The 23,277-nt window shown below is 43.4% G+C and overlaps 2 protein-coding genes across 2 annotated transcripts in view; one reads left to right on the forward strand and one right to left on the reverse strand.

The window, feature by feature from the left end:
• Nucleotides 1–322: 322 nt before the first annotated feature.
• On the reverse strand, nt 323–7,947 carry AP3M2 (adaptor related protein complex 3 subunit mu 2). The gene is made up of 8 exons (XM_066567432.1): nt 7,611–7,947; nt 6,248–6,419; nt 5,570–5,707; nt 4,951–5,036; nt 4,217–4,350; nt 3,212–3,419; nt 2,393–2,537; nt 323–1,951 (listed from the first exon to the last, which is right to left on the reverse strand). The coding sequence occupies exons 1-8, from the start codon at nt 7,881–7,883 to the stop codon at nt 1,851–1,853; spliced, it is 1,257 nt and encodes a 418-aa protein (XP_066423529.1). The 5' UTR covers nt 7,884–7,947; the 3' UTR covers nt 323–1,850.
• A 1,762-nt stretch (nt 7,948–9,709) lies between these two features.
• Nucleotides 9,710–23,277, forward strand: part of KAT6A (lysine acetyltransferase 6A) — a 30,466-nt gene continuing 16,898 nt past the window's right edge. Inside the window, exons 1-7 of the mRNA XM_066567224.1 lie at nt 9,710–9,764; nt 11,581–11,623; nt 11,738–12,508; nt 20,248–20,356; nt 21,614–21,729; nt 21,972–22,053; nt 22,822–22,957. Coding sequence (XP_066423321.1) covers nt 11,906–12,508; nt 20,248–20,356; nt 21,614–21,729; nt 21,972–22,053; nt 22,822–22,957 — 1,046 coding nt within the window. The 5' untranslated portion in view covers nt 9,710–9,764; nt 11,581–11,623; nt 11,738–11,905. The remainder of the gene's footprint in view (nt 9,765–11,580; nt 11,624–11,737; nt 12,509–20,247; nt 20,357–21,613; nt 21,730–21,971; nt 22,054–22,821; nt 22,958–23,277) is intronic.

Genomic DNA, 23,277 nt, shown 5'->3' on the forward strand with positions numbered 1-23,277 from the left:
CCTTAGCATGCAAGTGCTGTTGTTTACCCAACACAGTAAACAAAAATGGTTCAGCTGCATTCCTAAAGACATTTTCACTTGAGGTTCTAGGAAGTGCTCAGCACTCCTTTTGGCAAACACTAAGAAAAATGACCAAGAAAGCAATTAGTTTCAGTTTTCCAGACAGCAACTTAGTCCCAGGTTTACAATGCCAACTGCATAAAGACATTTATCTCCCTAAGGCACCCACTATACACAATCAAATTGGCATAATTTACATTCCTCCTCAAATACCAACTTTATTTCTTATAAAGCCTGCACAAAGCACTCTGAAACGACACAGTTGACATGTAAAAATCCATTTTATTGACGCCCTTGTTGAAGGATTTGTTTGCACTGAACATGCTCAGCAGTAACATCACCTCAGCAGAATGCCACCTGCCCTGGAACCCCTCAGCTGCACAGGAAGCAGTAATCCCACAAGCAAGAGGCCCCTCATGAAGTGTCCACCACATGCAAGGTGGAATGAACGCCCTCCCTCGTTCAGGGTCTCCCTGTTCTGTTCACAAACATGAACTGCACGTGCTGGACCCCACAGCCACACGTGTGTGGTCATGTGTGCAGCAGCTCAGTGCAAGCTCTGCTGGCAAGAGAAAATCCACTGGCATGCAGTGGCCAAAGAGCCTGTGACAGACAATATGAACAGTGCAGGTGCCTCTCATTTCCTATTCCTGCTGTACAGAGGGATGCACCACAGCCTGGGATGGGCAGATACAGCTCCTGAGGAAGAGATGATCCCAGTGAAAAACCTGGCATAGGTCTGAATCCATCTGCACAGCACCTGACTGGTACAGAAACTGAAATGAGGTAGGACAGGAGGAACACTGCAAAGGTACCAGGTCACAATTATCTCCAAGGAAGACATCAGTGAGCAGGAAAACAGCACTATCACCATCATTTGCAATAGGAAAGGAGAGGCAAAAAGAGGTTCCAACAAGTTACTAGGACAGGGGTTATCTTCATGTAGCCACAGCTTCAAATTCCATCAGTGCTGTCTCCACAGAAGTTCCACTGTGTGTCTCTTCTGATTCCCCAAATAAGCTAGGAGAATTCCTACCTTCAAACACTGGTGAAATAAGAGGAGAAGCAGAATGACATGGAGATACCACTGCCCATCAGTTACAAGATCTGAATGTGCTTCAAGTCTGTATTCAGAGACTCAAGATCCTTGATGATCAGGACACCTTATGAAATACCTCGAGAAAGAATGCAATTCTTCCCTTCTTTCTTTTGTGGCACCATTCCCAATCTCAGGCTTCTCAACTTCCCATCCTGGGTAGAACAATCTTGCAGTTTCTTCCAGTCCTTTTGAGGCAGAACAGCAAAATGTTCTCCCTGCTGGCAAGAGCTACACAGCTCTACACCCTAACACCCAGTGATACAGGAATGCAGATGCTGGATCATCACATTGAAGTTTGTGGAAATTCAACTTTGTAGCACGTACAACAGGATAAAAGCCAAACAAAATACAAGGAAGAGGAGCTACAAAAGGCCATAAATCCCTAGAATTTCCTCTAAGACAGCAAAATGAAGGTGATACAAGCTTACATAGCTGACTTGCTAATCTTAAGGGACCTGAGCAACTCTCCCATCTACTGTTGTTCCAAATACTTCAGACTCAGGTAGGGATGAGGTGGTTTCAGGTCAACCTTACTTTTCCCTGCTTTCCAGCACTCTGAGCACTGGCTTTCCTGCTTATGCTACTACAGACAAGGGAGCAACCCTAAAGAGATGGATGGGATAAGAGGCTGCATCCAACAGCCAGGGACAAGGGCAGTAGGAGAAGTGCTCTTCCTCGCTAGCAGGAGCCTCTAGGTTCGCACTTGGAACTTGCCAGCCTTAGTCATGTATTTGATCCCCTTGAATGGCTTGTACTTCTCCCCATACATGTCCAGGCGATTCACCTTCAGTCCTAGAGGCAAACAAACACTGCATGAGACTGACTGCTGCCACAAACAAAGCTGAAAAGCCTTTGGGATAAGGGACAGAAGATGATATTGGTGCTGCAGAAAGCACAGGGAAGGTTTTAGCAAGCAGTAGACGGAATGGAGAAAAGCTGACACCTGCTCATTGTTAGAATCACTCTTTACAAACACATCCATACCTTTAATTTTCTTTAGAGGCCTGTAAGCACAAAATGCAAGGAAATGCAGGCAAGTTGTTTCACAGACCACTAGAAAGAACAAATCCATGTATCTGTAGTCAAAGCAGACAACTTTTTTGCTTGAAGAACATTGAAGAATGTTTCAGGGAGAATGTACTTCAGAAGTTTTGAAAACTTACTTCAGCTACATGCAGAATGAGCACCAGCAGAGCAGAGAACATTCCACTTCTTTACCTCAGAGCCACTTACCAGATATAGCCAACTGCTGGATTTTAAACTGCAGGTTAATGGTGGGGTTTTCATCTGGTTTCGATGTCCCAGCTTGCAGGCTCACGCTCCCCTTCAGACTTGGCAGTTTCTGGGGGTTTATTTTCCCAACATCCCATGACAGTAACTTAAAGGAGCAGAAAATGCAGCAGTGAAACTCAAATGCTGCACCTTGGAAAGAAGAGTCCCCTTCCAATGACAGCTTTTAATGTTTCTCTATGAAAAATGCCTTTTTCTTAGTATCTTGCCTTTCATATTGGCCAGACACAGGATTAAGGAGGGGATGCCTCACTCCAAACCTTTGTTCTCCCTCTCTTTCCATGAGGCTCCCCAAAAGCCTTCTATGAATGCTATTTCTACTAATTGTGTGCTAAAGGGTAAGCCCATCAGAATAATGTTTGCAAGAAGAAAAACAAAAGTTACCTCCTCAGGTTCAAACAACAAAACCAGAACACCCCAAACCAAACCAAAACCATTACCCAACCCTCAGTGTTTGCAAAAGACTGACATGCAGCACTGGGCAGGACAAGAAGATAAGTTTGTAAGGCATCCACCAGATTGATGTGCCATTATACAAGAGCAGTGCTTGGATTTTCTTCACACACCAAGTGGCCAGAACTACAACCCACTCAGACACCAAGGGATTTGTTCTGGGGATTAAGAAAACCCAGAAAAAGTTCTCACCCCAACATAGTGCCTTCAACAAAGCAGTGTTTGTGGAAGTAAGCATGAACAGGTTGACTGCATTTTCTGATAGATAAGAAAGATTAAAAAAAGAAAAAAAAATCTAATTTCTCTCACCTTTGTAACTGGATCAAAGGCATGTGTTCCCTGGGAGGGTGTGAGGGTCATATTTAAGACACTTTTTGGCATCTGGCTAGTGACCATCACTCCCTCTACAGTCTTCCCCATAGTCTGCTTTGGCCCCACTGTGATCTCAAAGCGTCCCAGGGAGCTGCTGTCACGAAAACTGATGTTGTGCTTAACGTAGACAGGAATTGCCACAAGGCTAGAATAAAGACACAAACAGAAAGGCCTTGTCAATCTCTCATCTTCATATTTGCTTAGAAGAGAAGGAAATGCTCCACTCGTTTGTTTGAGCTAGGAGCAAAGTCAGGAGTCCATTCTCACGTCTTAATTACACTTCTTGCGATCAAGCTTGCTGTGTCCTGTTTGATCAGAAAAGGGAACTACATCCAATAAAACAGGAAGCTTGACCAAAAGAAATGGTTTTGCTTGTCACAGCCAGGTTGACAAGCAGTTCCTGGCAGTGCAACACCACTTGAACTTCATATTTGCGCTTTTGGTTGCAGTTGCCATTCCTTTTCACCTACTAGAGATAAATCTGACAAAGGTCTAGCAAAATTCTTCAGCAACTGTAAACTCCAAATAGTACTTGGCAAGCTGCTTCTAGAAAAGAATGCAAACCTGGACAAGAACTTGTGGTTCCATTAGGAGAGATGTCAAAAACCTAACAGGAGCACCAAACTATCTTGTTTTATTCTAAAAGTTTTTTTAAACATATGAAATCAACAGCCTGATTCCTTCACACTGTCCAATTCTTTCACTATCTACTTTGTTTATCTGCTAGCAGTCTTTGAAAAATGCTGGCTGGTCAGAAAGAAATTACAGAATCACAAGGAGAAAAAGTGTAATTTAAAAAAAAAGAAAAACACAAATCACCATGCACCTCTACTTCACTTGGCTCAACACGCCACCTCATCTTTAAAAAGTTCCTTCTTTTATCCTCTTCCTAGCCAGAAAGACCCAAATTTCATAACTCACAGCAGCAGACTCATCACCTACTTCTGAGCACTGACATGGTAGGACAGCAGGCGGAAATTCCCGTCAGGAGGAATGAAGGAGAGGATCCTCTCTGACTCCCAGCGCTTGAAACGCACACAGGGGTGGAAGCTGACATCGTCCAATAGCCGAGGGTTCTGGAACAAGAACTCACAAGGTCTGTGGAGGCAGTGCAGCTTCAAATGACCTTAAAATGACTTAAAATGACCTTAAAATGACTTAAAATGACTTAAAATGACCTTAAAATGACCTCCCCTTCTTAGCAAGCTTCCATCCATGAACAGCCTACCATTTGACACACTCTTGACCACTTGAAGGTGTCTACATCCAGACGTGTCTGATGCCATTATATCTATGTGAAAGCAGCACTCAATAACCTCTATCCTTTTTTTAGGATATTTTTAATCCTATTTGAGAAAACTTAGTCGTCTCACATAATTACATTGGTGTGTACTCATAGCAGAGGTGGCTCTTCAGGGTATCTGCTTTAAGCACCACTGTATCTCAAAAACTTAGCCACAGCACACATCACCCGTGCTTTTAAATAAATAATCTGAAAAAGCCTTTTTAGGCTCCAAGTTGCTGAAGTTCCTGATGAGTTCCCATTGTTATTTCTTTCTCTTTTCGTCCAGCATACCCAGATTCTGAGGTACTGGGCTCCATCATCACAATCTTAGCAGCAGGGCTGGGAAATCCCTCTCAAAATACTAAAGTAAAGATACAGCCTTGAGCTTTACCATAAAGGAGAGGGTAAGGTCTGGCATCCCAGTCAGCTTGACACAAGCATCAATCACTCCTTGGATTTCAGCAGTAATAGTGGAACCTGTAACAATAAGAAAAACACAGGTGGTTTTGTGAACCTGATCAAAAAAATCCCAAAGTGGAAAAACTCTGAGTGAAGAGGAAGGAAATCTATTTTCTGAATGAAATGCCACAGTTCAATATGTTAAATATCTGTATCATTCCCAATGACTCCTCTAGAAGATTCATTCAGTTAAGAACCATGGACACCAACAATGTCCATTTTAATGGCCAATGACAACAGCTCCCAATTCTAACAAGACTAAGAAGCACAAATACAAAAGAGAAAGTGCTATGCCCAGTTTTTACTCATCTTCTATTTTCCCCAATGCAGAATTACTTATGAGACCTCAAGAACAAAGACAAGTGAAAATCTTGGTGCCTCTGTAAAATTTTTGACTGAACTGCACATACAAGTTAGCATCATTCCAGAGTAAAAATGGGACCAGAGCTTCCCACACTTGGATGAAGGTGCACCTATTTCAAAACCCAACTCTCTCTTCACCCACTGTCAGGACAAGTTATCCTATTCTTAACCAGGAGCAGCTTCCATACCTGATTTGTCAATGATTGCATCTATCTCCTCAATCACATCAAAATAGGCCTCATTGTTGGTGTATTTTACACCAGTACGTCTCCAAGGCACCACTGAGAGCTGTCCAGTGGGAAGCTGGTCACCCACATTTGTGCTTCCTGGAAAAAGACAGGGAATCAACAACCACAGAAGTTAGGCAATGCTGCAGAGCAAGTCCCTGGCTTTATTGAGCTTAATTGTAATTAATCCCCAAGAAGCTCTGTTTCTTTGTAGGAAAGCAATTACTCTTCCAGACTCCCAGTACTCCAAAAATGTACACCTCTCTTACACCCAGCTCTAAAACATCCCACAGTAATGCATGGGAAAGTGTCTACACATGGGGATGGGTAAACTCACATGAAACTAACTCATCCTGGAAGTCATGGCATGTCTAACTGAAAATGCAATCTGACTTTTTCAGGTTAAAATACCCCAAATCAGGCCAGAACCAAAGTGCAGCTGGTGCTGAAATTGGAAAGAACCTCAAAGCAAAGCACAGACACATGACTCCCTTAACACAATTAACACTCCCTTAACACACCTGTGCTGCATGAATGGTACAGGACAACATAAATTTTCTCCACCCATGTCCTAATTTCCTTGTGTGGGAATGTTGCCACCTGGAGCCCCCAGTTTCTCTTCCTCTTGTTTCCCTGTACCTGTGATAGTGTTGACGACTGTTCGCAGAATAGTTGGAGGCTTTATCAGCTCCTTCAGGATATTGGACTCTGTTGCCAATGGAAAGCCATTGTCCAGCATCTCCTCCAGCACCTCATAAACCACCACAACATTGTCCTTGATTATCACCTCTGAACAGACACCAAAATAATCCTGTGCAAAAGAAAGAATTACTCAATGGTCTCTGCAAGAGAATCTTAGTGATCATTCAGTCCAGTGCTCTCCCTTCTTGAAGGAGGCAAAAAAACCACTGAAACTCCCTGAATTACTACAAGCACACCAGACACACAGCTCTGAGCACACCTCAGCCACTGCTCCAGTAAGGAGGCAAATCCCCCCATCAGCTGTCCCAACCAATTCAGCAATTTTTAAAATTGAACATTTAATTTATTCACTGTCTTATTCTATGTGAACTTCAAGCATCTTACAGGAGAGAGCAAGTGCACAAACACAAACCCGAGCTTCTAGTTACTTACAGCAATTAAAGAGATCGGGCATTTTGCATAAAGAATGAGTTTATGTATGCTGTGACAGTAGAGAAATCCTAGTTCTACATTACAAACACTCTTTTTCAGACATACCAGATTTTAATACACATCTAAGCCAGTGACAACACACTCGTGCCTCATACCCTCATAAAAAACGAGACCTAAGGGTCTGACACCATCCACTTCTGGCCTGAATGGCCAATCCACTCCCTGAAGTCAGAGAAACATAACTCAGAGTACAGTCTGAGTTACAGGTTCTGACTGACATCTTGGAAGCAGAAGCTCCCATGACACTCGTTTGGCCAAGCACACACATTTCCTGTGTGCTGGCAAGATGCTGGTCACAAGACATTTCAAACGCAGACAACACAAGGCTGTTGTTGGCAGGAGGAAGACAGACAGACATCTTTGGTGTTTTCCTAAACTGATCACAAGATGTGTCAACCAGAGCAGAGAGGGAATACAGCTCCTCTGGGGCAACTCCCGCAATTCACTGCTTTAGGAAGCTTCCAAGAAGCATCATTAGATGTAAACGGGCAGGTTGTCACTAATTGATTAAAAAGCAAAAGCTCCTTGTGAGAACAAGGCCAGCGTGGTCTTAGTTCACAGTTCCCAGAGCAGATAAGGCTACAAAATAGAAATATTCATTTATGAAAGGTTCATCTTGTGGGCACAGGCAGAGCACGAATCCCTCGTAATTCCTAGGCAGTAAATTCCCAACTATGCAAGCCCTGTCTACATCCTCACAAACGCAGAATGAAAATTACATGATAGGAAACAAAAAAACCCCTAAGAGGTGCAAACCAGAGGGGTTCTTTGCCGAGGCTCCCGAGGGTCCCACACCCCTCGGCCATACCTGGAAGGTGTCCACGACGCGGTGCAGGAACTCGATGACGAAGAGCGGCGGCACCTCGCTCTGGATGACGGCCACGAAGAAGATCTTGTGCCGGTAGACGCTGAGGAGGTAATGGTGAGGCGTGGGGATCACCGGCGGCACGTTCTCCGCCTCCGAGGCCCGCTCCTGCGCCTCAAAGAAATAATCACAGACGGAGCGGCTAACCACGCTCTTCCAGTGCTTCTCCAGGAAGATGTCCCCCGAGGCGTTGATGAGGAACAGGCTGTGGATCATGGCTGCGGCGGGGCCGTGCCGTGCCGGGCCGTGCCGGAGCGAAACCCCCGAGAGCGCTCCCCACACAGGCCCCGCCCCCGGCAGGCCCCGCCCCCGGCGCGCGGGCAAACACGCCCCCACCCGCTCGGGGGCGGGGTCTCCGCAGCGAGCGCTGCCATTGGACCCCATAGGCCGATGGGGCGCGCGGCTCGTGACGGGACGGAGCGGCGCCCTCCCGTTCCGTGACAATCCCGGGGACCGCGCCCGGTCGGGCTCTATGCGTCTCTGTGTCCCATGTCTCTGTCCGGCGACCGATTCCGTGTCCCGTCCCGTTACACAGCTGACAAGGCAGGGAGAGACGCGGGGCCCAGGGAGCTATGCAGGGGCGCCCCCGCTAGGCGGTGCCATCGCAACCCGAGGATGCCCCTCACGGGGCCGCTGCGCGCTCCCCCTGCTTCGGCGGGGTGTTCACCTGCCCCTCATGCTCCTCACCGCGTCCCTTTTCTGGAGGGGAACTGGACTACCGTCCATGGAATGAGGAAATAACCCGGCTTTTGCAGGGAGGAACAGCCAGGGAAACGTTTTCCACTCCATTATTTTGCTGGTTCGTTCACCACGGAGTAACTCCCCAGGAAACATCCAGCTGGCGTGAAAAAATTGTCATGCCAAATTTACCTAAACCCTCTAGCAAATTATTTCTTTGCATAACTGGAACTAGTGTTTCATGTTCATATAGCAGATCCCTGGACTTCTGAGTAAAACATGCCATGACAAATAACTTTCCTACTACACTGCAGGGAATATACAAAAACAATGGAAAAGCAGTCCTTTGTATCCATTAAATAAACTGTCTGAGCACACAGCCTCTTTTATATGGGAGGAAGGTCGGAGTGTTGCCCCAGCACGGAGAGGCTGAGATTTCACACCCAACTGTGATTCAGGATTGTGGGTGTGAAAAACGCCAATCACTTGTTTTTAAAATTGTAAAAGTTTAAGAGTAATAAAATGGCTATTAAAATAGTCACACAATTAGAGTAATAATAATTTGGACAATTTGAATAAGGACAATATGAGACAATAAATACAAAGAGTTACGGATGTCCGGGTACCTTTTTCTGGGCAGCATAAGCCCAAAAAAGGACCCATGTTAACAGAGGATTAACCCTTAAAAACAATAACCTGTTGCATATTCATACACCTCATACACGATGCATAAATTCCATTCAAACACAGGATTCTGTCTGGTCATCATCAACTTCTTCCTCATAATCCTGACTGCGTCCTCCTGCCCGAGCAAGGTGGGAAGAAGTTCGTTTCTCCTGATAATGGAGCAATAAATTCTCTTTCTCTGAAAGATTTTAGGTGTCCTGTGGCTGCTATCTCAGTGCGAGTCCTTTCTTTAGAAAAAGAAGTATCCTACCTAGCACAGCTTCTATTTTAACATTTTGTCACAACCTAAAACTACATTTAACACGCTACTTAAGAGAATTAACACAGCATTACTTTCTAACACAACGCATGTCATATTCATTTGAATATTTGCGAGAGGCAATCACAAAATAGACATTTTTCACAGCGGGCAAATCTTTTAAGCGGCGATATCTGCCTCGCCTCCCGTCACCTCACGGCCCGGCCCCGCCCCGCCCCGCGCGCTCCCAGCGTGGCCCCGCCTCCCCCGCCCTCAGCGGCGCAGCCGCGGCCCCGCAGCGCCCCCTGGCGGCCGCCCGCGCCCCGCCGCGCTGTTCCGTGGCCTCGCCACCCCCCTCCCCCCGCGGGCTGTTCCACCTCGCGCCCCCCCGCCCCCCGCCGCAGCGCGCCGGGCCCAAGATGGCCGCCGTGTCAGTTTCGGGCTTCGCTGCTGTCCGGCCTTCACCTCCCGGGACCCGGCGCTCGCGGCCCTCGGTAAGTAACGCTGGCGGAGCCGCGCCGGCTCGGGTGGTTGATGCCGAGGAAGTCGGGGACAGGCGGTTGGCGAGCTCCGTGGCCTGGGGAAGGGGAAGGCCCAGTTGGGCGCTCCAGGCTCGCGGCCTGTTCCGGCCCCGCCGCCGCTCTGCGCCAGGCCCGGCCCCGCCGTCCGCTCCCGCGGCGCTCGCCAGGCCCACGCCTCGGGGAGGTGGCGGCCGCGGCACGGCACGGGTGAGGCGGGCGAAGCGGACGGGGCTCCGCGAGCTGAGCTCCGATCAGTGTCTGGCGCGGGAGAGCGCGGCTGAGGCGGGCGCGGGCCTGGCCGTACCCGTGCGAGGAGCCGGCCGGGCCGCACTGCCCGTGTCCGGGAGGACGGAGAGCTGCGTGGGGCCCGGCTGGCTGCCGCCGCTGCGGCCTACGCCCCGCTTTTCCCGAATTCGCCGGTGCGAGCCTCTGTGCCGAGGCAGTGCGCTGCTTGGGGCGCCTGGTGCGGGACCTACCCGCGCTAGGGATGGGGACGAGCGGTAGCAGGTGCAGGGGTCGCTTGTCACCCCGAGGGCCGGCGAGCGAGTGACCCACCGGCGCTGGGACCGTCCCGGTGTCGCCCCGGCCTGGCCGGACGGTTGCATAACGCCCTGCGCTCGGAGCTCGGCCGGGGAGAGGGGACGGAATCCTTCGGGCGTCGGGATCCAGGGGCACCGCGGAGCGCATCTCTGCTCTGCGAGGAGGGCAGGTGTCGAGGACCGTGTTTCCCTTTGCATCCGTTGTTCGCAGAATAAAAGAACTCTAGGCAAGCAGTGCATCTTTTCTGCTTTAAGCAGTCGTTCAGAGTGTTTCCAGTGCTGGCCATGTGGAGCTCTGCTATTGAGTCTGATGTCTGTATGCAAATGTGTTCCGCGTGTTGATAAATTCTTCAGTACTTACTAGAAAGCAGAACACGATAACTGTGTTGTCAACTTAGCTCTTGTCTAAAAGCTCCCTTGTAGAAAATCATTATTTTTTGTGATAAACACTACAGATCCTTCTTGGTTAGTGTACTCTTGAAGCAGAACTTCAGCACAACAGTTATCACATGCAGAAAAAGCTATTTTAAAGATAACTAACTGAAGGCTCTAAAGCAGAGCCTCACACCCTTTCACCAGCATCATTAATTAGCAGTGTCATAAGCATTCCTTTTAGGCTGTGTATGGTCACCTGTTACTTGTCCTCAGGTGTTTTTAGTGGGCCTCATCAATACTGAAAATTATCTTGTATTTTTTCTGTGCCCTCTAAAAGTAGAGCATTTAATTGCAATCTCCACCCGTGTTTCTTCACTTTTTTCCTTTATGGAACAACTGTCGTAGCTTTTCTTCACAGATGGGAAACCCATGATTACACTCCTGAAAGTGCTCTGAAAGTTTCTTGCTGTTTGCTCAAGAGTCTTAGTTATTCCTATTTTCTGTCAAAGTTTCAGGCAGTGTCTTCCATGTGTAAAAATTCAGAGAGCTGCTGCTCTTTTAAGATGTTTGTTGTGGTTTTCTTTTTTCCCCCCAAATATTAATTTATATTGTGTTCAACAGTGATACAAATCTTGGTGTAGACTAATGGATCAAAATGGAAAGGACACTTTTCTCTAGGTTGTATGGGGTAATTTTAGTGCTAAATTATGCTTTTATTAGTAATAAAGATAAAATCTGAAGTATTACTTCAGTACTTCAGAAATGTAGTGGCTTAAAACTCTGCTATGTGTTTAACAAATAAACGTTGTCTGCTACTTTTTTTTTCCTTTTCTCCAAAACTGTTTTTTTAAAATGTCTCTCTTGTTTTCTTCTAGGCCTAACATTAGAGCTCTTTTGGTTGTGAGACCAGAAGCTCAGGTGAGATAACGCTGAAATCTTCACATATTTCTGTAAGACCTTTCTGTGAAGCTGTTATGGGATTTATTGGAAAGACTATAGAAGTTTCTAATTGTTGTGTTTTCTTCTCTTCAGTGGGAAAACAAATAATGTTTGAGCAAGAAGGATTAATTCAGACCAGAAAACGTGTATGCTATGGTTAGCTGGTTCCCATCACTCGAGGATCTGTTTTCTCATCATTTGAAACTCGTTCAGCATCAGGATAAAGGATAACGACTCTATGGATATACAGAATTCTTCACCATGGTAAAACTCGCCAACCCGCTGTACACAGAGTGGATTTTGGAGGCAATCAAAAAGGTAAAGAAGCAAAAGCAGCGCCCTTCAGAGGAGAGGATATGCAATGCAGTGTCATCTTCACATGGTTTGGACCGCAAAACTGTTCTGGAGCAGTTAGAGCTGAGTGTTAAAGATGGAACTATTTTAAAAGTCTCCAACAAGGGTCTCAACTCCTACAAGGATCCTGATAATCCTGGGAGAATAGCACTTCCCAAGCCTCGGAACCATGGCAAGCTGGATGGCAAACCAAATGTGGACTGGAATAAACTCATTAAACGGGCAATTGAGGGCTTGGCTGAGTCTAGTGGCTCATCCCTGAAGAACATCGAGCGCTTTCTGAAGGGTCAGAAAGATGTGTCTGCGTTGTTTGGAGGCAGTGCTGCCTCCATTTTTCACCAGCAATTACGATTAGCTGTCAAACGAGCTGTTGGCCATGGTAGGCTCCTTAAGGATGGACCTCTGTACCAACTCAACACTAAAGCAACCACTAATGCTGATGGGAAGGAGAGTTTTGAGTCTCTTTCCTGTCTCCCTCCAGTGTGTCTCCTTCCCCATGAAAAGGATAAGGTAAGACAGAGTTTTTATCTGGTTGTTTTCTTCTGGTCCGTGGAATGTGTCAATACAGAGTTGCGATTTGAGGCCAATAATCTTGAGTGTGGTGTGTTAGAAGTTGTTACTGTGTATTTAGGATCCCATTGTATCCAATTTTCTAAACATGAGAGGAAATGGACTGTAATTTGTGCTTTGGATCAGAAAATTGCAGATGGGCTCCTGTGGGGAATTGACAAAGCTTCTGTGCAGTGGAACTGAAAGTGTGGTGGCAGGCTTACTGTAGGTGTGTCAGAAAAACATAGGAAGTCATTCTCCTCTCTGGAAGGTGAGATGGATTTGCAAAACAAACTCGAGATCATCTTTTACTTCCACATTTTTATTTGACTGCCATTTCTTCTTTCTGTTTGACTTCAGGTGATGTAGTGAGGGGTCGATTAGCAATTGCCACCTAATGCTGTCCTAGAGACTTTCTTTATAACGGGCAAAGAACTTTCTGTTAGAACCTCTTGGTTGTGAAATAGGAAAAACCCTGGTCCATGGGAGGTGTTCCTACCTGTGCCAAGGGTTGGAACTGGGTGATTTTTAAGGTCCCTGCCCACCCAGACCATTCTGTGATCTAGAGGGCGTGGAGGTCCTGGTAGGAGCACTCAGGGACTTCTGTACCCTCTGCCCCCTCCTCTCTCCCCCATTTGAAATAGATGTTCTTTATTAAAAACAAATAATTTTTTCTGTTGCTTTCTCTTATTTTTTGTGGTTTCCCCCTCCTTTCTACCATACCTCTGCATTCCTAAGGTCATTGATCCTCCCCTCTAACCTCAAGAGGAAGGTGTTGGAGTGAAATTCATACCCAGTCAGTATTTTCTTATTCTTTCTGTTAGTGTGAATGCAGAGTAGAACAGAAGCTTGTCTTTTTTTACTGAAGATCAATTTGCCAGTGGTCATCTAGAATGTGAAAATTATTCTTTTTTATCCTAAAAAGATAGAGTTTTCAACAGAATGGGACATTTTTGATTATTCTAAATATCCTGTTCAGGGATGAATTCTTTGGGTGTGTCCTACTCCTGATTTTTGCAGTCAGCTTCCCTCTCTGGTGAGAGATGCTTTAATGATCTATTAGGATTTGAAGATTTAAAGCTGCTGTACGAGTATTCTTCATAAAGAAAAGAAAATAAAATCTGCACAGCTGCTTTATCAGCAGTAAAGTTTCCCTGAAGTTCTGATTTAACTGTGGGAGCTTTACTTAACTTGTCAGTGTGCTGTGGGCTGGCTTAATGTAGGAACTATTACTATGCTGAAAATTCCAGTGTTCTGACTACAAATGTTTCTTAAGTCCCCAACTTTGTCCATAATGAGATCAGTACAGGTGTAAAATGTTATGAAAAGTGGATTATAGAAACAAACCTGGCCCAGGAGGTGACTGGGTTGAGGGTGTTGGTACCAATGGATCTCAGTGGCTGTTCATGTTATTAACACAGTGTGTTTCACTGCCTCCTCGGGCTTCTTGGAATGTGCTGAAACTCAGGAGCAGCTTGATATTTTTTGAGATTAATTGTTCCCTGTGCTGGTCTTAAAATGTTACAAATCAGAGTGCTGAATGGTGGTATGAGCTACTATAAATGAGCTACTATAAATACTGAATTTAGGCTGGGATTTGATTTTTGTCCACCCTGGAAAAATATCAATTTTGCAAGGTGTTCTTTCAATAAATTCTCCTGAGTTTTTGTGTCTCTGTGTGCTTGTGTTTAACCCTAGGTGTCTGCTCTTCATCTCTGTGCTAGCTAACTCAGGCAGAGTTTCATAGTAGTCTGAAGTAATTTTGAATATAAAATGTTCAAACTGTAGGTTCTGCCAGCATGAATTGACTGGCACGTTGCTGGTGGCTCAAAGTTTCTGTTCTGCAGGGTTTTTAGGACAGTTTATTTTTTAGTTTTGTTTTCTTCTTGGTTGCTTGCTTTCTTTTCCATGCAGACAGTGCAATGACCTTCACTCCTCTGCTTTCTGTAAAATCCCAACCAGTTTCTGCAGGTGGGGGTGACATACTGTGCTACAGTGATTTTTTTTGATTTAGTGGGTTCTTGAGAGTGCTGAGGGATTTTTTTCTCTTTAATGGAATATACTTGGTACAGATTCTTTGGGAATATTGTGACGAGGTTTCCTTTGATTCTTAGAAGAGCCTTGGCAGTAACATGAGCAAGAAAGTTCAACCTCCCAGCTGCCAATTGATGGCCTGGCAGTCCCTGAGCAGCAGCCCCCAGACAGCTTCTCCCCAGTTCATGTACTGAGCATGACAAAATGGGGTCTAGAGCAGCTCTTTGGATAGGCTGGGTCAGCTCTCCCAGCTGTGTCCCCCCAGCATCCTGTGCCTGCTCACTGCAGCTGGGCTGAGAAGCTGAAAAATCCTGGATTTTGGGGTAAACTCTACTTGGCAACAGCTGAAAGATCAGTGAGATATCCAGAGGATTCTCATCCTACCAAACACAGCTACTGGGAGAAGAATGAACAGGATCTCAGCCAAAGCCAGCACAACTGTTGAGTAGTTAATACAGTATTACTACAATGCAATAATTGCTTTGAGAGACTGCTACAACACAGTAATATTTAATATTGCTGAAGAGCAAGGAGCCCTTTCCTGGTACAACATCATGAGGAACTTAAGACCTGCAGCTTATTACAGCTTAAGGGTGAATGCCTTAAAGATAGCTTGCTCTGCTGTTGTTTTGTTGACACTTAGTACAGAAAGAATCTTTGTAAAATCATTATTATTATTATTTAAAAAAAAACAGCAATAGCATATCAGCTCACTGAAGGAGAAATGGAAATAATTGCTCTTTAGGTGTTAGAAGCTCCCAGAGCATCTGAAATTTGATCTCAGGGCAACAGTAGGACTGTTTCTTCCTCAATTAGAAGGAAAATACAGGTGGTATATGTGATATCCATTTGCACTGGCCTTGAAACTGTCTTTTAGGTCAGTTCAAACTGTCTGTGGCTGCAGCAACCTTTAAGTAAATATCTGAATATTATCCTGCAGTACAGGTGAGAGTTTAAAGCCAAAATTCAGGAAGTGCTTCCCGAAAAAAAAACCAAGAGGAACTTCTGTGGCTGAAAAGTGGAGTAATACTTAAAGCAGATTCCCTGTGCTGCTGTCTGGCATGTTCTTTATGGTGTGTGTGTTTCCTTGTTTTGTGTACTTTTCAGTCAGTTTAACTGTGGATATTGTACATGCAGCATCCTCCAGGCCTTCCTTCCTCCCAGTAGTAATTCTAGATCCCAGTGTGCACTCATGAACTCACATGAAGCCAGACCTCTTGTATCTTTTTAGAAAGTTGCTATCTATGAGGGCATGCTAGTTGTTTTGAAGGCCTTTAAGCATACAATAACTATTGCTAGATTGTGCCTCTTTAAAGTCAGTAATTGGTAATTCCATGTCTTAAATGAAACAACTGCCCAATGACTGCAAAGAGGTTATTTTTGGATTGATTTATGTGGGGTGGAGCACATAAATGATCTGCAACTGGAACACTGTAATTACATATTGAGAGCTCACCCATCTCTCCAAGGGCACTGTTCAAGCTTAGGCTCTCAGCTGGAGGAGGATTAGGATTCACTCTCTTCCAGCTGGTTCTGAGGAAGGGAAGTCTGTAGTTCTGTCTAAAAAAACCTTGTTGTGGATAACAGATGGCCTCCATCTGTACTCTGTGGAACTCTGGAAACACAAGTGGTAAAAAATTACTTTAAACTTTATTCACTCAATTAGTGAACAGGTGAAGTAGCTTGGAGTAATGGAGCACATTGAAGGAAATCCTAAATATTCTTGCCATGGAGACCTGTGACTGGATGTTCTGAAGTGATGCATTCAGTGTGGATTGGGCTGAGTGGTACCAGAGTGCTGATAACTTAGAGGCAAAGCTTGTCACTCTTGTCACTCTGGTCAGACATCAGATATTAATTGTCTGTGTCAATGGGTACTACTGTGGAGGAAGTATTTTTAACAGTATTCTCTCCATTCTGTGCTCAAGGTGGTGAAGTTTAAAAAACTGAGTAGGATTTGGTCTCAGGGTTGAAGTTGTGTGGGTGTCCTGGGTAAACCACAAGTAGCAGCCTTGAAGCAGGTAGAGATCTTTAATGTGCATGGAGCACTCACTGACAGCTCCTTTGTGTCTTCTCTGGTATCATGGGGGCCCTGCATTCTCTTCCTTCTGCTCGTTTTCTAACTGAAGTATTTTCCATTCCTTTAGGGATGCTGCTAATCTTGAGGCAAAGCAGTGTTCAGTATTTAAAGATAGAACAATTACCTCTATGCACAGACATTAGTTAGGTTTTAACAAAAATTATTAATATTTCTTCTTATTATATATAACTTATTGTTATTTCTAGGAATCAAAGTCAGTGCTGAAGTTCCTTATTTTTTGTGACCATCTAAGTATTATATATTATAATATTATAAATATTAATATTAAATATTAAATACTAAATATTATATTAAATATTAGTATATTATAAATGCAAGGTGTTTTGCAGTTTAAGATTTCAGCTTGCTCCTGCTTGGAGTGGTGTCTTTTCCTTTTACAGCTGTGGAAGGCTGTGACTTCTTAGAAATATCTTTGATCTAAAATAGAGTCATACAATCATCTGTCATCCCAAGACAGCATCCTTTATTTTCTGGAAAATGCTGAAGCTGGGACCAAGTGTAGGTGAGAGCTTGCAGGATATAACTTCGGCTAAAGAAAACTTGAGGAACTTGAACTCCTGCATCAGTGTCAAGTGAAGGGAGTTTCTTTCTACTGCAGAGGAGGAAATCTGGGCCTCTCCTCCCTTAGTGCCCTGAGTCTGCAGTCAGGAAGTCTTGGCATGTGATTCTGATTGTGACTAACAAATCTTGAGTAGTTTTAATCCTCTGATTTGAGAACTTGTTCGTTCTGGGAAGGTTGTTTAACACAATTGACTGTCAAGCATTTCCAGTTGACGTTCTGTGAAGTTTTTCCCGTGTGCATATCTCATAGTAAGATAATTTCTTTAGTTTGAATGTCAGCTCCAGATACTATTCACATTGTTTTTTGCATTGATTTCCAGATATCAATAATCACTGCAGAAAATTCAGCCAGTACATACCTCATTAATATCCAAGCTATTGGCCTTTGCACTTGACTCTACTCTTGTAGCAGCATTTCAGATTTTCTCAGAGTTCTATTAGTCCTTCCTCAAACAGCAGCACTTACTTTAAATGTTAATTTTTCTATTTAAATTACTCTAAGTGTTTCTCTTAAGATGAGGTATGTATTTCATGCTTGTTCCTTTCTTCTGTGCTGTTTTGTCTTTTCTCTCCCTTACATTTCTTTCAATGCAGTCTCATGTTTTAGGCCATCATTCTGCTATAGAAATGCACTCCTTCCTTACAAGTGAATTAGAGACAATGTCCATTTACACAGACAAACATACACGTTTGTGTTATGGTAATAGCTTTTCCTGGGTGTGTTAAAATATATTTAGCATCATTTTCTTGAGTAAAAACAGTATTTTAAGGGATTTCCTTTTTTATTCTCATTTGCTTTATTTTTTTCCTTCACTATACTGTCTGGGGGGAACATTAAGAGTTGTGATTTGGTAACTTCTATAGAAGGGTTAGTTACCAACCATTGCTGCTACAAGTTGATATTATTTAATAGTATTTCCTGAATTCTGCAGTTTTCTCTGTATAGAGCAAAAAAGCCTGCACGATTTGTAAAACTACTTTGACAATGTGAAATTCCTTGGTTCTGATTTTATTGAGCCATGGAACTGAAGCAGTTTTCCTCTCCAGCCACTGATCCAAAAGGCATGGAACCAGGCTCAGTGATGCTGTGCTCACTGAAACATGTTTCCTCATGTTAAAAATCATTGTTTTTTCCCCTGTGGTGTAAGTTGTACTTTCCCTCTGTCTTTTCTGGTTCATCTGCTCTTGCCAGGAGCTGCAGCTTTTGAGGAAGACCTTTGCAACAGAATGGGCTGTTTGAAGTGAGGAGTAATGATTTGTCACTGGCTTAAAAACATACACACAAAAAAGCATTATCTGAATTCTCAGAAGCCATCTACCATTGCTTTAGGGGGCTCACGTTAAGGGGATCTTAAAGAGCAAAGCAAAAAAAACAAAAGTTGGTGTGAATGTGTTGATTTAAATTCTGTACCCACTCCGTGAATGTTTGTGTTGATTTAAATTCTGTACCCACTCCGTGAATGTTTGTGTTGGTTTAAATTCTGTACCCACTCCGTGAATGTTTGTGTTGGTTTAAATTCTATACCCACTCCATTCCAACCACAATGAGGAGCAGAAGGAAATTTGTGAGGATGGGACACAGATAGTCCTGCTCTCTAGTGAGCCTCAGGTGGCATTAAAACATCTGTAAAGTGCTTTAACATTACTGACAAGTGACCATTGTGGCTGCAGACTTGACTGTGAGTTTTGAGGCGTTTCCTAACCTCGCTTTTCCTAAATTAAGAAGATTACAAAGCAGATGGCTTTGCCAAAAACGACATTGTAAAATTCCTACACACGCGTTTCTCCTTAGGCGCTTCTCCGTAGTCGCCTTTGGGAGAGCGGAGTCTGAGAATCTTCAAAGCACATTTGGTTTCTAGAAACCCTTTGTATAGTAACAACATGTGCAGAGAGGCTGGCAGGCTGTAAGACACTGTCAGCCCAATTTGTTCTGGCTCCCTCCCTCACTGAATCTGGTGACATCACACAGAGAGATGTGCTTGCAAGCAAAACAGCAGAAGGAGTTGAATGTCTGCCAAAAATTTGCAGTATGAAACCGAGCTGCCTGTTTCCAGTCTTGTTTTCACTAATCTTTCATTGTGTGCTTGCATTTTTCACTTGCCAGGATGTTCTTTGCTGAACAAACACAGCAGCAGAGAAATCTCTCCATACTTAGCATAACAGTCTCACACAGAAGCTTGGGGAGAGTAGCCTGATCTCCACGTTCAAAATTGTTCCAATTTCATTAATTAAAACATTCTGAATTCTAGTAGAGCCTTCCCCAGAACTGTAGATGTTTTGGGGTTTTTTTAAATGTGGTAAAGTGTTTGCTTGCAGCTTGCCAGGATGGTAAATACAGGAAACATTGAAGCTGTGAAGGATCATCTTTGATCTGGTTCTTCCAAACCTAGACAGTGTTACATGTGGGCATCCAATCTTGAAAAACTGTGGGGATGAACAGAGTATGCACAAATACTGGCTAAAACAGAAAAGAACTAGTGTCTTAGGCTATTGACTGTCTGTGAAACTCTCTTTGATGAAATAAATTGCTCATGCACTTCCTGGAGTGAAATAATTTTATTTTTCCCCTGAAAAAATTGCATGAGTGTTAGAGCTTTCCTTTCCAAAGGTAGAAGGTAAAAGTAATTCCTGGAATCTTGATTCCTAAGAAATGGAAGCACTGATTGACCCTCCATACCCAAGGGTTTTTCCCCCAGTAAACCTGATGCTGACTGCAAGCAGCTACATGTCTGACACCTGAGTCCAGTCATGAACAGAAAAAGAACCATTTTCTGCAGGAAGATTTTATTTAAGTTTTTCATAACAGTGTTAACAGTTTTTGTACTTTGGAGTACTAACTTCTGTTCAGTTAGTGCTGTATTGAATGTGAGAACCAGGTAAAATCTTTGAGGTGTGATGTGTATTCCATCCTATTGATGTGATATAGAAATGCCTGTGCCATTTCACGGACTCCAGTTTGCTCCCTTGAGACACCCAGTGCTCTCACTGTCTCTTTTCCTCACAGCCGGTTGCTGAACCAATCCCAATTTGCAGTTTCTGCCTTGGTACAAAAGAGCAAAACCGGGAGAAGAAACCTGAAGAGCTCATCTCCTGTGCTGACTGTGGCAACAGTGGTAGGTGACCATTCCCAGGGCTGCTGCTTTCACACCCTTCCCTTGAGACAGAGCAGCTGCTGCTCTGCCTGGTGCTGCCCCTGCACACAGGGAGTGTGCATCCACTGAGAGTCTTCCCATTTAAAATAGAGAATTCTGCTGGAGTCACTCCTGCCATGTGAGGAATATCTTTCTATCCCTAAAATACAGGGATAGTTCAGCTGAATCTCAGGCTTGTAAAGAGGAGGCAGCTGAGTTAACCCAGCACAAATAACTCATTTGGCTCCTGGGAGTTTGTTGTTTTTTAATGTGGCTATGAAGACCAGTTTCACCCTCAATTTCTCAATTCAGTTAGGAAGAATTATCTTTGGGTTCTTTTTGCATGTGGGCCTACTGTTTGCTATCTAGGGCATTGGTTTGTGTTATAAGTAGGTAGAATAGAAGCACTTAAAAATAGGAATATCTGGATAGCCAAAATTCTGCATGAGAATACATCATTGATTAAGTACTCTCTACATGAGGTATCTATGGCCATTAACAGAGGTATAGTGATTTTACCAGGAACATTTTCTCTCTTTTTTCTCTATGATTTTACCGGTAACATTTCCTATTTTTCTCTATGATTTCACTGGTAACATTTTCTCTTTTTTCTCTCTATGATTTCACCAGGAACATTTTCTCTCTTTTTTCTCTATGATTTCACCAATAACATTTTCTCTTTTTTCTCTATGATTTTACTGGTAACATTCTCTCTTTTTTCTCTATGATTTCACCGGTAACATTTCCTATTTTTCTCTATTTCACCAGTAACATTTCCAATTTTTCTCTATGATTTCACTGGTAACATTTTATCTTTTTTCTCTATGATTTCACCGGTAACATTTCCTATTTTTCTCTATGATTTCACTGGTAACATTTTCTCTTTTTTCTCTATAATTTCACCAGGAACATTTTCTCTTTTTTCTCTATGATTTCACTGGTAACATTTCCTATTTTTCTCTATGATTTCACTGGTAACATTTCCTATTTTTCTCTATGATTTCACTGGTAACATTTCCTATTTTTTCTCTATGATTTCACCAGTAACATTTCCTATTTTTTCTCTGTGATTTCACCAGTAACATTTCCTATTTTTCTCTATGATTTTACCAGTAACATTTCCTATTTTTCTCTATGATTTCACCAGTAACATTTCCTATTTTTCTCTATGATTTCACCGGTAACATTTTCTCTTTTTTCTCTATGATTTCACCAGTAACATTTCCTATTTTTCTCTAGGTCATCCGTCCTGTTTGAAGTTCTCTCCAGAGCTGACCGTGCGAGTCAAGGCCTTGCGATGGCAATGTATTGAATGCAAAACATGCAGTTCCTGTAGAGACCAAGGGAAAAATGCTGTGAGTACAGTGAAGTATGGATTGAATGAAGTGCACACCAGTTTTGTGGCTGTTATGCTAAACTACAAAATCAAATTACACTAGAGGCAAATATCTGCAGTTTTTATTTTAGTCTGGTACCCTGAGACCTGTGAAATACCTTGAATTGTAGCTGAGAGCTGTGTGCCTGCTCTCTGGGATAGTGGCAGATGAATGCAGGGCTTGGTGCTGATGCACACATTGAGAGGTTTTGTCCTCCACAGGATAACATGCTGTTCTGTGACTCCTGTGACCGTGGCTTTCACATGGAATGCTGTGATCCTCCTCTTACCAGGATGCCAAAAGGTGAGCACTTTGTGGTGAAAACGATCGTTTAAGGTGGTGTTGGAAGAGGTCAGTGGGCAGGCAGTGCTTCCACTTATTTGATCCTCTTTTAGCTACATTTAGCTCATTTTTGTTTGGAATTACCTTTCAGGTATTAGAAACCAAAGGGTCAGAACTTCACATCCAGGTTTTTTCACTATCTCCTGTTTCCTGTACATTGCTCTCTGTGAAGGATTTGGAAAAAAATTCTTGAGGTTTGAAGTAATAGAAGTGATCCCTGCAGATTAAGATGATCAGCTTTCATTTGTATGAATAGCCTTGTACAAAAGAAGGAGATGGTTGATGTGTTTTTGAAGTGATATCCATTTGGACAGTAGAATATTCTGGACAGATCTCTTTCCTATCAGACAGCAGATTATCTATGGAAGACTCTTCCTTGGCAGGAAGGAAACCTTTCTTTCTTCCTTGGAAGTTTTAGAAGAAAACTTCCATATATAAGATAGCTGAAAGAAGTATAGTCACAAGCAGATAATGGGATAATTAATCATTTAATTACGGTTTTCTGATGATGTGCTGCCAATTAAGGAGACTTCCTTTGTGTTGGGAACTCTTTGGGGGCTGGGGAATATTAACAAGACTTGAGTTTGGATTGTTGAAGCATCCCCATAATTCTCCTTACACATATATGTGATAATCAGTGCCTTTGGAACTGTTGTTCCCCTTAATCTCAGGATTTCTCCCTTTTGTCCTATACAGATGTCTTTTGCATTCAGTGATTTTGTGTTACAGGTATGTGGATATGTCAAATATGTCGACCACGGAAGAAAGGAAGAAAACTTCTACAGAAGAAGGCAGCACAGATAAAAAGACGCTATGCTAACCCAATAGGACGTCCTAAAAACAGGTTAAAGAATCAAAACACAACGTAAGTCTCTACAAGGGAGAGGGAGATGGGAAATTCTGTAGGAATTTGGGGTGTTTCTAAAGTCTCTACTTTGTGAGGAGTTTTCTTTTACAATTCAGAGCTGTTCATTACAGATTTTCTGAAAATGGCTGTAAAAGACTAAAAGTAACCTTAGTGCTTCTTTTGGCTGAAATTTTTTACTCTTTGTAGTAATTTACTATTTCTTTTTGAACTATTCCTTATAGTCATAAACAAATGTTGCTGTTCATGTAATCTCTTTTGCTGGATGACTTCCATTTCAATAGAGTTTTAAAGTTTACAGTCTTTAAGATTGCAGCTGG

Source organism: Molothrus aeneus, chromosome 29 (assembly GCF_037042795.1).
Source record: "Molothrus aeneus isolate 106 chromosome 29, BPBGC_Maene_1.0, whole genome shotgun sequence".
NCBI lineage: Eukaryota > Metazoa > Chordata > Aves > Passeriformes > Icteridae > Molothrus > Molothrus aeneus.